Here is a 16,187-nt window from a genome sequence, read left to right on the forward strand (position 1 = left end):
AAAAAAAAAAAAAAAAAGTATCAGTTAAACAAGCATTTCATTGATATCCCAAAGAAAGGACTGAATTCTAGTGCACTGAGAACTTGACACTGTACAGAATTTTAAGAATCAAAAAATGTAAGATTTGCAACTAAAATCATGTCTTTTCAGAGGAAAATGAAAGGCAAAAATGGAATTGCAGACTTCTGCAAACAAGTTCATCATAGGTAATAACTGGCAACCAATAATTAAAAACATTATTCATTATACTCTCACAATCCTGAAAGAAACTAAAATGTCTTCAATAAAACCACACTCATATTTATCTGAACTTTAAGCTACTGGGAGACAATTATCCTAACTACTCACATTTTCTGCCTATCTTTGAAGCAGAGGCACTAAATATAGTCCTTAATTCTGGACTACTATTTCAAGGATGTTTGTAAAGCAAATAACTTTGGAAGATATAGTATCTCTCTCCAAAGCAAAAGGCAGATTGGTTTAAAGTCCCGTAGAATAATGTCTCTTCTAAGGAAGTGCAGGAAGGTTTACTGGCCATCTCCATATTTCCCTGTCGAAATTGGGGATCAGGAAACTGAACCAAATGCTGATACTCTGGGTTAATGCTACTGCTGTCAGTAATAAACTATCCTTTGTCTCTGACATAGGAATCTCATGTCTTTTTACCAGCATCTATAGGCTAATTTGTTAGCTTCCAAGCAGATTAAAAATCTCAGACCCACTGCCATTCTGGGGGAAAATGGGATGCAGACAGAGAAAGGGCTGTCTGGAGGAGAAAAATGAAAGCCTTATAGGTTTATTAACAAGGTTAGGGCGTGTCTATGAGATTATCTCGTTAATTGGGCAATAAATGTCCTCCACTTCACTGCCTATTAATGAAGTACTGGAAAGGCTGTTGCAGGTTGAGTTCTGGGAAGATGGTTGACAGCTGCCGGAACAGTGCCCTGGTTGTTGCTAACTCTTCCAGAAGAGATCTTCTCACTGATCTAGTGGTAGTGCTTTAATTAAAGCATAATGTGCTTTAATTTCTGTTTTGCTACAAACTAAATACCACCATCTGTTTTTTAAAGATTTTCATGACAGCATAATAACTTCCACTTTCTCAAACACAGGGGCAACACAAATTAACTTTATTAACAAGTTTCTTCTAAGCAAATCAAGTGCTTGCTAATTCATACTTTTAAATGCTTACTATTCAAAAGATTTTTCCATATACTAAAAGTAAACTTCAAAGAGTCACACAGGACACGATAAAAATATCAAAAAACAGTATGAATATTTAACAGATTTTTATGAGGGCAATACTTTCTATTGCAAGTGCAAGAAGGCAAATACATAAACATTACTCAAATACGTAAACATTTAAGGTGTCATTAAAGTGAGAAAAAATAACATTAACCAAAAACAGCAAAAGGGAAATGTCCACAATTATGACCCAAAATCAAATCATATGCTATTTTTTTCTTCTTTTTTTGAGAAAGGGTCTCATTCTGTTGTAGGTTGCCTAGGCTGGAGTGCAGGCACCATTATAGGTCACTGGAATCTTCAACTCCTGGGCTCAAGAGATCTTTGGGCCTCAGGCCGCTGAATAGCTAGAAGTAAACACCACCACACCTGGCAAATTTTTACATTTTTTTGTGGACAAGAGCTGGGGGTGGTCTTGCTATGTTTCCCAGGCTGGTCCTAACCTCCTGGCCTCAAGTGATCCTCCAGCCTTGGCCAGCTAAAGTCTGGGATTATCAGCATGAGCCTCTGCACCTGGCCCATATGCTATTCAGAGATAAAAAATAGATAATGGGTACAACAGGAGCAAACAGAATTTAAAACAAGTATACAGAAATCAACTGCAATATAAGACAAAGAAATTCAATGTGTAATTCACATATCTCAGATGTCAATTCATAACCATTAAGTTGGTAATAGTATTAAGTAATATTTCTACACATACACATACGTCTCTTTGAGACTATACTCAAAGTGTATTAAGAAATATTAATGCCAAATTAGTGCTGATTCTTCAAAAGAACCATCATCTCTGAGATATCACATAAACTGCCATATTTGTTTGATACAACTCTCTTCACTTTCCTACACTATAATTATTGTTATAAATATTAATTACATGCTTGTTTTCCTCATTTGACTGTATGTTTTAAAAGTAGAAACTGTTTGATTACCAATAGGTCTCCAAAAGTGAACGTAAGCACTGTATATATTTATTTGCTCAATGTTGGCATGATTACATTAAAAGTGGTGACAGGTAACGTCTGCAATATTTGTAAAGCACTTTAATCCAAGGTCAAGACTCTAAGATAATGGGAAAAAATACATGTAAAGGGGTATTTTTAATGATTATATTTATAGTTTTTTAAAATCTAAAGTAAATAAAAATTCATTAGATAATTGATTAAATTGTGGTATAAGCCTATTTGACAGCATGTAATATATTAGTATTTCAAAAATGTGGACTAATATGTAAAATGCTTATGGCAATATTAATTTTTAAAACAGTAGGCTACAAACTGAATCTACAGTATTGTTATGGACATATACAAATTATACAAAGAATACAAGGTGAAAGTTTCAAAAAGGTTAACATTTTCAAAAAAGTTAACATTAGCACTGCTAGATCAAGGAAATGAAAAATCCACTCTAGAATGAATCACACACACACACACACACACACACACACACACAAAATTATGTAAGAGTCAAAATGAATTCAACTCGGCTATACATGACAATGTGGCTGACTTTCACAAACTTAAAGAGAAAAAGTCACAAAAGAATACCCAAGAGTATGATTCCATTCAAGAATGATTTCAGTTCAATAAAATTAACCTATTATTAAGAGGTAAATGTGATAAGGACTGTTAAGCATATCAGTAGTAAATATTAACAATGAAATATTAAACATTTAGGACAGCTCTCTTGGGCAAGAAGAAAAGGGAATATGCTTACAGAAGAAGGTAGGGGATGAGATCTAGGAAACATAAAACATAAATACACTGATTCATTGTTTATTTTGACTTACAATAATGCTATTTAAGCAATACATATTTTTATAAATGACTTCTACTTAAATTTTATTAAAATGATGCCTCTATACCAACATAATTTGCCCAATTTAATTATTTTTCTAAATGTAAATTTTCATGTAAATTTTTCTCAAGTAGGACTCAGAGGCCCTCAGCCTCACTGTAACAGTTCTGCTAAAGTGGAGGTTGGCAACCTTTTTCCATAAACACCAGACAGTAACTATTTTAGGCTTTGCACTTATATGGTCCCTGCTGCAACTCAACCTTGCTAAGAGCACAAACGCAGTCACAAACAATGTGTAAAAGAAGGGGAAAGCTTGTGTTCCAATAAAACTACAAAAGCAACATGCCAGATTTGATCTATGAGCCATTGTTTGCCGCCCCATGTGCCAAATAATAAATTATCTATATGACTCTGTATAATTGCCACATGTAAGAGTGAGGGTTTGTACATACCATAAACAAGTATAACACATACCTGTACATACACATCTATACTAGTACACACACACATCACACACATACACACACACACATAGGGAGCACTACATTACACGGTATTATAAACAGCAATTATTGTTGCAACAAATATCTTTACAGTAAAAACTTTTAGTTATCAGAATACTAGGGCAGGAAAATAGACTACTCACATCAGCTACTGTCTATGGGCTAAAGGAGTCTACCAAGAAAAAAAAATAATTACCTTTATATGTGATTTTACTTTATATTGTTTTAAGTTAATTCTGCATGTCTCTTTAATTTCTGTATGTTTTGGAAGCAGAGATATTGACTACTCTTTACTCTCTACTACATTTTCAAATGTTAATGCCCCCAGCTGACAGACAAAATGGACTCCCACGGCTGAGATGCTCAAAGTTAAAACAGAAGCAGGCAGCCATAGCTGGGTGAGGAAGTGCGGTCACCTACTGTGTTCTCAGGAAGATGTTGTAAAAGTATGGCACGACTTCCTTTCCTACAACCAAACCAAACCCAGTTCCTATTGTCGGTGCCAAAATAAACTGCAGCCAGAATCCTCTCACCTATCACTCACCATTTGAAAGACATATTTGACACAGACTTCCAGTTTTATGCTTGAAAACCAACCAATCAGAGCTCGCCTACCCCAGCTAATCAGGGCTCAGCTGTGGTTATTCAGCTCTAACTATGGTTTTTCAGAATTGGGTATTTGGCTAACATTTTTCCAAAGTAAATCAACCATCGCGGTTCAGCTCTACTGACCAAGGGTTGCAGCTATGCTGACTGAACAGAACTAAGCTGTCAGTCATTCATTTGCATAAATGGATCTGCTTGGGAAGCTGGGCAGGAACTGTTGCTATAAAACCTGAACCCTCTCTTTGTTCTCTGCAACGCACCTTCATTGAAGGTGTCTAAGGCTATGTCTTCCTCAGTCTGCAAACTGTTCACTAGAATAAAAGTCACTTTCCTCCAAATTCCTTTTCAAAGAACTTTGTTCACACAAGGATGTTTACACAGTGAATAGCCTTAGAAGACAGAGTGCCTCCCTCCAGTACCATTGGCAAAATGCTCATGGCAATAAGCAGTTCGACATGCTAACTGATCATTATAGCAGATTTAAGTTCCCTAAGCTCAAGTTTTTTCTCTTCTAATACAACCTATTGATGTAAGTGGAAATCCAACTGGACTCATCTGTTTTGCTCAGTGGGAATTTCAGACTTGAAAAATTGGCATAAATATGCTAATGCTTATGCTGTTTACTGTGCAAGGTAATAGTCTCCGACTCAGTAATTTCCTGTCTCCCACCAGCATACATTAAACTGTGGCAGGTTAACTTGTTAGCCTGCAACTGGGGTAAAATCTCAGAACTTCACAGTTCTTGACATATCTACTATTCTGTAACTTTCTAAAAATTAGTGCTGTTATTGTGTGAGTGCCATATACACACAATCTCTGCTTTAGACAAGCCACTCTCAAAATATGATATACAGAACCCTATTGGGTTGGGAAGCGGGATGCTGGGAGACATCTTCAGGGGGTCCACAGACTTAAAACTATTTTCATAATAATACTAGGATGTAAATTGCTATCTCCCTATTTTTAAATTTGTATTGATGGTACAAAAGGAAAAGTAGGTAAAATTGCTGGAGTGATAGCATAAATTATTGCAGCAGCACCAGATACTAGTAATTACTTGAAGTTGCTGCATTCTTCATTGCCATGTACTCATTGTAAAGAAAAGCCCAGTTTCACTTTAAAACGTTCTTGGGAAAGAAGTAAAAATGATTAAACTTATTAAATATTGACTCTTGAGTAAATGTCTTTTAGTATTCTGTATGACTAAACAGGAGTACATATAAAGCAGTTCTGCTGCATACTGAAGTATCATGGCTGTCTCAAGGAAAAGCACTTGGGAATTGTTTGAGTTGCAAACACTGAAATGGCCATTTTTTCATAGAACATCATTTTTACCTGAAACAGCGGTTAACAGACAAACCATGGTTATTCAGAATTGGGTATTTGGCAAACATTTTTGCAAAGTAAATGACCGAATTCTGTCACTTCAAGAACACCTGAAACTATTTGTTGCCAATGGTAAAATTTCAGCTTTTAAACAAAAATAAGAATTTTGAAGAACTTATTTATCACCATGAGGATGATAGCCTGCCAATCCTTAAACACTTTTCTGGTGAGATTAGTGGTATATTAACAAATGCTTATGTGTGTATGGGTTTAAATTGAATAATGAAATAGATTAGCATTTGGAACATACATAACTCAAAGAAACAATATTTCCTAATTATCGTCATGGGTAAAACATCCATTCAAAGTGTCTGAAAAATCAATAGATTTCAAAATAATGGTATGAAAAGTTTATATTGCAACTAATATTTAAGAAATAGACACGCCAAATTTTGGTGTAATATCAAAGGAAAAAACTCACCATTAACTGCAAATGTCAATTAAATATCCCTCTTTTTCCAATTATATGCCTATGGGAATCTGAATATATTTCAACCACAGTATCATATTGCAGGAGATTGAATGCAGAAGCAGTTATAAGGATCCAACTATATTAATGCAGACATTAGAGAGGTCTGCAAAAATGTAAAACAATGACATTCCTCCTGCTGGTTTCTGGCTCTGGAAAATGTCCCTGATTTTCATTAGAAAATATGGCTTACGTTAAAAATAGGTTATTTTAAAAATATTTTTAAAATTTCTTAATTTCTAATATAACACATTTTAATAAATATAATCCAAATATAAATATTAAGAACACCAAAAAGCTTAAGGAGGCAAAGTAAACCCATGGGGTGGTTAAAAGTCTTCCTAAAAATACTAATTATTCCATCAAACATAATTGCACGGACAATGTTTAACCTAATTAAAAAATAAATCACAAATCTTCTAACATTAATTTTAATTACAAATGAATTGTTAGTAATTAAACAATTCTGTTGCTTAAAAATGCCATTTACATGAAATTCCTTGATTATTCATTACTTTGAATGACATTTTTTGTAATGGATAATTCTATATTAAAATAATTTAAATTTTTCATTTCCAAATAGTTTAATAAAATATGGAGGGGGAAAAAAAGAATGTAAATGGGTACTGAGACCACAAACCACTGGTTTAGATCCTTCTTAAATGTTATTTAAACTATTATAACTATTTACACTATTATAAATGCTCTAATAACTTCTAATCCTATCCTTAATATCTTCTTGAAAGAAATATAGAGCACTTGCCTTTCCAACCTCCTTTCATAATGACATTAACCTAAAAGAGTTATTTTCTGTTTGTAACTCTTCTTCCTGTCTTGATGAGTTTATTTAAAAGTTACAAATATTCTTTCAAGTGTTTCAATTTTATGTCTTAAGCCAGCGGTCCCCAACTTGTCGGCACAAGGGACTCATTTCATGAAGAACAATTTTTTCACAAACAGAGGCAGGGGTGCTTAGGGGATCCAGGATGAAACCTCGATCATCAGCCTCTAAGAGTCTCATAAGGAGTGCACAACCTAGATCCCTTGCGTGCTCAGTTCACAATAGGGTTTGCGCCACTATGAGAATCTAAGGCTGCTGCTGATCTGATAGGATAAGGAGCTCACTCACTGCTCACCTCCTGCTAAGTGACCAGGTTCCCTACAGGTCTGTGGCCCAGGGGGTTAAGAACCTCTGTCTTAAGCAATAGATGAATACCATCTGATCTAAGAAATTCACCATAATCAAATACTTAAAAATATCCTATCATCTTTTGGTCATTCAAGTCTATATAATTTGATTACTACAGATCAGTGTTGTCCAACAGAAATAAAATGGGAACCACATATATAATTTTAAATTTTTTAGTAGCCATATTTAAGCATAAAAAGAAACTGGATAAATTAACTTTAATAATGTATTTTATTTAACCAAACATATCCAAATGATTATTTCAACATAAAAATTAACATAAAAATTCATTAGTATGTTATTTTATGTTTTATATATTTTGTATGTTTTCAAAGTCTGGCTGTGTATTTTATATTTATAGCACATTTTAATACAGACTGGCCACATTTCAATTGCTCAGTAGTCACCATACGGCCAGAGGCTAGTATTTTACACAGCACAGCTCTTAGAAGTAAAAATAATTCATCTTCAATTCTATCTGAATTCTGACTTGTGCTTTACACTTCAGTGACCAATTTAGTATTTCAGGGAAATATTAAATATTCAGTTCTTATATTTAATATTTCTCTTTTATTGTGTTGCTTCATTTATTTATTTAAAATTTTATTTTCCAAATGGCAATTCTAACCCTAATGTCCATGTTTTTAAAAAATATATGCTTTGGGATTTTTGTCATTTAAAATAAAGAGTCTGACCATTTTGTTACAGCATTATTTTCTAAAACTCTAAGGAAATATACTAACCTTCCATGTAAGGTAATTTCAAATTTCAAACATTGTTAAGAGTATCCATTCTACATATACATTTATGCATTTCTACTTTACTGCATTTTTGTTTATATTTATAAAAATGACTAATAATAGAAAAACCAAAATGCTTATAATTTTTAACTTTTATGTTGGGAAAAGCAGCAAAGGAGAAAGGACTTACAGAGTGCCTACATAAATTGGTTATGAGTAACATATAAACAAGGAACAACAAACTGAGGAAGGTCTCAGGAGGCCTCTGAGGAGGAAGGCCTCTCAATGCCTCTTGTTCCAGTGCAGGGTGACCTAGGCTCTATTACCATAAATATTGTCCTCAAGGATGTAAAACCCCTTTGGAGTACTATGACATAGCCAGAGTTGTAGGCTCCTTGAAAGGCCCGAGTTCCACCAGCTGCACATAGATAATAACTTAAAGATAATCACATGTTCCTGTTTTGTGAAACTCCCAAACTGCCACTGTTATCTATCTTTAGAATGACACACCAGTTCCCGCTCACTGATTCAGTTCCGGCTCACTGACTCACTCCACTATCACTCCACCCCTACCCTATTGATCAAAGTGATTGCAACCAATAAATAGAGTGGAAGATCAGAGCTCGGGGCCTTCATTGCCTCCTCCAAAGTAATAAGTGATGGCTCTCTGGTCCCACTATCTCTCAATTTTTTTCTCATTCCTTTGTTGCCACTGAACTTGGGGTACCCACGGGTGATGTAGGGCTGGCTCCCTACATTCTGGTGCTCAACGTGGGGCTCATGGATCCCTGCATTCTGGTACCCAATGTGTAGGGCTCATGGACTCCCTACAATTTTATGTTCAGGGTTACATGTATAAGTTTGCTGCAAAGGTAAATTTCATGTTACGGGGGTTTGGGGTACAGATTATTTCACACCCAGGTAATAAGCATAGTTCGTGACAGGTAGTTTTTCAATCCTCACCCTTCTCCTTCCCTCCATCCTCAAGTAGGCCCTGCTCTCTGTTGTTTTGTTTGCATGTCCATATGCACTCAATGTTTAGGATCTCACACCAGTCGGAATGGCCATTGTTAAAAAGTCAAAACACAACAGATGCTGGTGACTTGGGTAGAAAAGAGAATCTGTATACATTGCTAATGGGAATGTAAATTAGTTTAGCCATTGGGGAAAGTAGTTTGGAAATTTCTCACAAAACTCAAAACAGAATTATCATTTTACCCAGAAATCCCATTATTGTGTATATACTCAAAGAATAAAAATTGTTCTACCTAAAAAGCTTATAATTATAAAAAGAAAGTCTGGTTTCAAATCCAACTGAAACAAAGATAAGAATCTTTAGTTTTAACTATACACTAATTGAACTTAAACCAGCAGTTAAACTTTGAACTGGCATTAATAGTTAAAAAGGTATGTACAAAATGCTGGAAATATTTCATTGAATATTGTCTATAAAAGCTACGGTAAAATGAAAGATTGTTTGTATATTTCTTAAGTTTCTGAGGATAGAACCTGCTTACCACAGAAATCTATCATTCATATTCCTTAGACACACATTTTATTCAGAAGTAAGGGCTAACTGTAGTGGCTTAAATCTCCAAATAGAAATTTATGATCCTGTTGTTGAGGGAAAATTATGGAAAGCATGTTGGAAACCCAAAAGATCTAGTTTCTATTACTGACTCTCTCTTTGATCCCATATAAACTTCATCCATCTCGGCTTGTCTTAATAAATGTGTAAAATGAAGAAAATGAAATATAGGTAGTTGTCCACTAGAATTTCTTTGAAGTTGGAAAGACTGACACTGTTTATTATATATTACTCTTCTTCCCTACTCTTGATGTTCCCATCTACAACACTGAGAAGATCCACTGCTAAAACAGTCTAGCTTTTATAAATTCTTCAGGAGTGAAGTCATATCTGATTGGTAAATGTAAGAAAAATCAGTATATTTTGCTTAGCTCTATTACTTTTTCCTATAAGGAGCTAGAGGCCTCAGGAAATAAGAGGTGTCCGCTGCCCCTCCAGGGGAAGCTAGAGCTGATTTAACATCACCTGTGACTACAGTTAAATCTGCTAAACTCTAGGACTTAGTGAGTAGATCCACTAAGCTTTTATACTGTAATTTATCAGTAATAATGGTTTTATTTTGCCATTCCTTGGTTTTAATTAATATGTTCAAATATAGGAAATAAAAAACGGTATCATTAACTGCAGGTATCTCTGTGACCAACATTAAACTACTGATCAACACTACTTAGGAGTACTAAGATGAACTGACATTCTCAGGGAAGCTAAGTTTAAACCACAGCATTTTATGACACCTGAGCCATAGCTGCCTTTCCTATAAAAGTTAGGCAGAAAACAGTATCTAAGAGTTACAGCACCTAAAACTATACCTGTAAGAACAACAACCAGATTCTTCATTATTAGGACAAATAATCCTCAGTTAGTCGGATTCAAGAGCCTTCTGTGAGTCACACTTGAAAGTGGCTCTCTAAAATTTAACCCAAGATAATAAAGAGAGGAGTAGCTATGTGATGGCTCTTATTTATCACAATTCAGGCAACCATCTATGGAATTATGTCAAAACTAAACAACATCTAGAAGTAAAACTCCTAAAAAATTGAAACAGCTCTGATAATCTAGGCTTTTCACTGGTACCCAGACTGGATATGATAATCTGGGGAAATCATTAACTGCGGGTATGTCAGTGACCAACATTAAACTACTTATCAATGCTACTTAGGAGTAAGAATACTCTTCAATTACAAGAATAATTGAGAAGCAAGGGGGAAAATAAAAGATATAGGCAAATTTCTTGACATCCAAGATGGACCTAAAGCCATTTTTTTTTTAATTTAATGACTGTCACTAAGAGATAAGTCAAAGAAATATATTAAGCACCTATTGTGAATCAGAACCTTTGGTAGGTGTTGAGGACAGTGGTAAAATGTCATCCTTGTGCTTTTTAGAACTTAGTGGTGTCAAAGGGTGGTGAAGAAGAGAGCACTACAAAGACAGAAGTTAATTGTAAGGGCAAATACTTAATTTCGATACAGCTTCAAATGGTACTTCTGCCTAGCCATTGATCCTATGCCATTCCGCCTCATTTATCTACATAGGCATAATCTGGAAATTATCATTTTACAACTTCTTTGAGAACTAACTAATGTTCAGCCATTAAAGAAAGCTGATGAGTATCCAAAAAGACTAGGAAGGGATAGCGAGTAAGAGGAACAGTTAGTCATATTTCCTTTTAATCAGTAAGACGTTGGGTCAGAATTTAGACCTGGTAAGCCAGCTTCCCATGAAACTTTTAACTTTGATTATATGAATTCTGCTAGAATAGACTTTTCCCCAAACCTCTACATGACAAAGAAACAACAGAGCAAACTTGGCAGAAATTTTTCAGGTTTTTCTTGAAAACAGAGCCTCTGAAACCTACATCAAAGACTCACAGGTCTAAAAACAGAAACAAAAGACCAACTTGTTCTCAATCTCCTCTGTTACTTTTGCTTGGAAAGAGTCTCCTAAATTTCCTTCTGGTTTTGGTAATAACACTAAATTAATTTCTATATGCATAGCTCTAAATTAGCCACTGATTTGTTGAGACACCCTGCTCACATAAACAACTCTATGAAACACACACTTACTAGTATTAACAAATGGTTAAGGATTTCACTAAGAAGGACTATCTAATCAGGTTCTAAATTAAAAAAAAAAAAAAAAAATCTACATTTATTGCACCAAGCCACTCCAGGCAGTCTTCTCTAGTATCTTAATATACATCTGTCAAAACTTATAAACAGAGTGTAATTTTGAGGGAGGGAATATATAGATATATTTGCCACATACATACGTGTGTGTTTATATATACGTGTGTGTGTGTGTGTGTGTGACTCTCTCTCTCTCTCTCTGTATATATATATATGGCAAACCAGAGGAAAAAAACAAATCCCAGATGAATTAATGAGCTGAATAAAAATATTTCAAAATAGAAAAAGAAGAAAAATATTAAGTCACTTGATACAGAAGCATTTTCCATATTTAAAACACATCATACAAATTCGTAAGAAAAAAAAAAAAAAAAAAAAAAAAAAAAAAAAAAAAAAAAAAAAAAAAAAAAAAAAAAAAAAAAAAAAAAAAAGATTGGCACAAATTTATTCTGCATACCAATTAGTAAAGATCAAACAAAAAACTGAATCAGGCAATAACTGCAAACATTACTAATAAAAACATAAGTGGTGATCAATTTGTCAGAGGCTTATGATTCATTAGTTTGAATTCCATAACTTTTAATAGATAAATATCTCTGGAAATAAAAAAGGCTTCATATAACAGATTTTTAAAAATAGCATTACAAATAATGCAGCTTAAAAAAGTTATTAGTTATTGTAATGTTTAGAACCACTACATGCAGACATGACCAACATCACAGTATAGTCCGACCATTAAACCAGAGATTTAAATAATATGAGGAAACACTTCAGTCCATGATGTTAAAAAAAAAAAAAAAAAAAAAAAAGAGAAGTTATTATACATTACTAGGTCACAACTGTATATTAAAAACCTGTACAGAAAAGTGCCAATTGAAAGATACCAACACACAGTGGTACCAAAACTATACAGCACTGTTTTGTTGAATGTGGTAGTATGAACACACGCTACTTCAGGGAGTGATGAGACTTATCAAAGCCAATAACTGCTAATCAAGTATCTTTGAAAAACATATATTGACCAATCATCATCTGAATAACTCTATTAACAAAATTTTAGAAATATTAACATCAATAACTTACCACATGAGTAGTTTTTAATGTGCTGCCATCAAATCTGCATAAACTGGAGCTCTCCTCAAAGAAAATATCACATTCTTCTAACTCTTGTGCATTACAAGGCGGTTTTTCTTTATCTGGATTTGGATTCTTAGTCCAGAAAATAAAATAAGTAAATAAGTAAAGCAAACAACAAGGGAATGGATTTCTTCATCTTTAAAAATGTTAAGGTTATAGCAGTAATTAAAAATAAATTGCAAACCCATGACTAATAAAATTATAATCACACAAACAAAGAAATAACAGAATGATGGAATGAACAGAAAAGGACATGAAAATAGGTATTATAAACATGCTCCATACACTCAAAGACATAAAGGAAAACATGAACATGTTGAGAAAGAGAAAGAGGAAAGATTTTCAAAAGAACTATACTGAACTTCTAGATATAAAAACACAAATCTGTAATGAAAAACAAAACAGATGTGACAGACAGCTGATTAGACACTGCAAGAGAAAAGACCAGTAAGCCTGAAAAATAGCAATAGTGACTGCAAAATGAAGCACAAAGACAACAAATAAAAACAGAGACACTCATTGACCCAAGGAACAATATCAAATCGTCTAGCATATGTGTCACTGGAGGAGGGCAGGAAGAATGGGGAAAAAAATTAAATAATTAATGGCCAATATTTTAAAAAATACAAAAATATAATCATACAGATTCAAGAATGTCAAACAACTCCAAGTACAACAAACATTTTTTAACAAAAAATCAAAAACCACAGTAAGTCACATTATAATTACATTTCTGAAAAGTAGTAATAAAGAAATTCCTGAAAGCACACAGAGGAGAAATAAATACATTATTTACAGAGGAACAAAGATATAAAAGACAGCTGATTTCTCATCAGAAACTGTATACAATGGTGTATATTTAAAGGTGTAAGAGGAAAAAATAATCTGTCAACATTGAATTATATACATAACAAAAATAACTTTGGAAAAGGGAAGAAAAAAATTTTTTTGCAGGAAAAAGCTGAGAGAATTTACCATCAGCAAATCTATACTAGAAAAAATGCTAAAACAAGCTCTTCAGCCAGAAAAAAAATAATATCATGAAAATGTCAATCAACACAAAGGAATGTAGAATAGAAGAAATGGCAAATATAAGATTAAATGAAACACCTTTTTTCACATTCTTAATCTCTTTTAAAAGAGAATTACTGACTATAGTTAAAATAACAGTATATTATTAATTTTAATAGAATATAAAGTATAAAACAACAGTAATACAAAGAATAGAAGAATGGAAAATATAAATTTCTTCAAATGTAATGAAGTGAACAGTTTTTAAAGATAGTCAGTGATAAGTCAAAGATGTAACCCCTAAAACCACTAGAACAAACACACACACACACACACACACACACACACACACGCATTCTCTCTCTCTGTTTCTCTCAATCCCCCTAACCAAGCAGAAACATGGAAAAACAATTAACAATAAGCCTAAAGTAGACATAAATAAATTCATACAAGCAATTTTTAAATGTTCCCTTGCTTCAATGGAAGGGCCGCTGTCTGATCTTACAACACAGAGTAACAGGATCACAATAATTAAGCAATAAATTATACAATTTTTGAATACAACAGAAATACAATTCTACAACTGACCAAATGTGTAAACATCTAGTTTGTTAAAATACAGAGTTATGTTAATTCTCATGTTATTAAGAATTTAATGAAATGGTCTGAGAGAATCTGAAACTAAATGGATGGGAGTTTTAGAAGATAAAAATAGTCAACATGTGCCCACGCCCCAGCTGGGATATGGAGCCTCCTATTGTGGCTGTTGCCTCTAGTCTAAATATCAATGGGAACATTTATGGCTGCTGTGGCTGGCTGTAAAGGCATTGCCAGCAATCTCCTAGTTAGTTGACGCCATTCTGTGCAGTGACTCAAGGAGACATCTATGTCCAGCATAATAGAGAAAGTGCCCTATAGATTTCTCCTTCCCTTTCCCTTCCAATTACCCCTACTTTAGAAGCAGAAAAAATTACAAGTTCAGGACTAACAAGGCCACCAGTGCCTCACAGGACAAGATTAGAAAGAAAAGGAAATTGCAGAGAAAAGGGTCAAACATGCTATGTGGCTTTCCATGGGCCATTTACTGATTTCTAAATTGAGTTGAAAAAGGTGAAAAGCAGCAAATAAGGAGCTAAGAAGCTGAGTTTGGGGTATTAAAGTGCTTGGGAATCAAAAATTAGACTTCACAGTCCACATAGCAGGAGAAGCCCTGGTAAATATCTAGGCTTTCAGTTGAGATAAATGAAAAGTTTTGCCTTAGGTATAAGAACAAACATGGGATAAGGCAGCCATGTAAAAGACTAAAACCCAGCATCAAATCAAATCAATCCCTTGTGGAATTAAGAACATAGGCTAAAAATTTAGAGAATGCAGCTACTATAGTGTTTAAAAGGAAGTATACAACATTAGTGCTTTTACTGGAAAAGAAAGGTCAAAAATCAACTATCTAAGCTATCACCTTCAAAAATAGAAAAAAAAAAGAGCAAAATAAATCCCCAGTAAACAAAATGAAGAACATAATAAATGTAAAACAGAAATTAAAAAATTTAAAGCAGAAAAACAAAGGCAGTGGAAATAGATGCTCACATTAGACCTGTATCTGTTGAAGAAATTAAAAACATTAAAAACTAAGGCATCATAGTTAAGACCTTCCCAAAACGAAAACTCAACGTCCAGATTGTTTCACTGACAAATTCTACCAAACAGTTTAAGACATAATACTAATTCTATACATTTTCTTCTAGAAGACAGAACACTTCCTTAATCTTTTAATAAAGTTATTACGCAGATACCCAAACTGGAAAAAAACCTGTCCAATATTCCACACAAATAGATGTAAAAATACCCAAGAAAATATGAGCAAATCAAATTCATCAATATGTGAATGGATAATATACATCATGATCAAAAGGGGCTTATTCCACCAATACAGAAAATTCTAATATCACTCATGATAAAAACTCTCAGCACACACAAATAGAAGAAAATTTTTTCAATGTAATAAAAAGAATCTATCCTTCTTAATGATAAAATAGTCCATTCTTTTCCCTAAGATCACAAATAAGGGAAGAATATCTGCTTTTACCATTCAAGAGTACTATATAGCTGTGGAGTAGACATTCTAACCAATGCAGTAAGGCAAGTATGAATATCTGAAAAACATAAAACTGCCTTCAGCTGCAAATAAGACTGTATGTTTGTCTTTTCAAAATGTAACTAACACACTGGTATTCAGGCATAAATAACTGTCTCATAAACATTAATATTCAATTTTAAACCATCAAGTTTAAAAAGTAGTTGACAGTAATTATCTATGATCTCAAAACATATCTCCACTACTGTCACTGTTATTACATCCTCAGAGCCTAAGGCAATAATACTTGCTG

The 16,187-nt window shown here is 33.7% G+C and overlaps 1 protein-coding gene across 2 annotated transcripts in view; it reads right to left on the bottom strand.

The window, feature by feature from the left end:
- NUDCD1 (NudC domain containing 1) overlaps positions 1-16,187 on the bottom strand; it is a 71,083-nt gene that overhangs the window by 17,169 nt on the left and 37,727 nt on the right. For both annotated transcript variants that reach the window (XM_017512228.2, XM_017512230.2), the window contains exon 8: positions 12,736-12,861. In XM_017512228.2, the coding sequence (XP_017367717.1) occupies positions 12,736-12,861 (126 nt within the window). The remainder of the gene's footprint in view (positions 1-12,735; positions 12,862-16,187) is intronic.

This window comes from Cebus imitator, unplaced genomic scaffold (genome assembly GCF_001604975.1).
Source record: "Cebus imitator isolate Cc_AM_T3 unplaced genomic scaffold, Cebus_imitator-1.0 Scaffold465, whole genome shotgun sequence".
Classification (NCBI taxonomy): Eukaryota; Metazoa; Chordata; class Mammalia; order Primates; family Cebidae; genus Cebus; species Cebus imitator.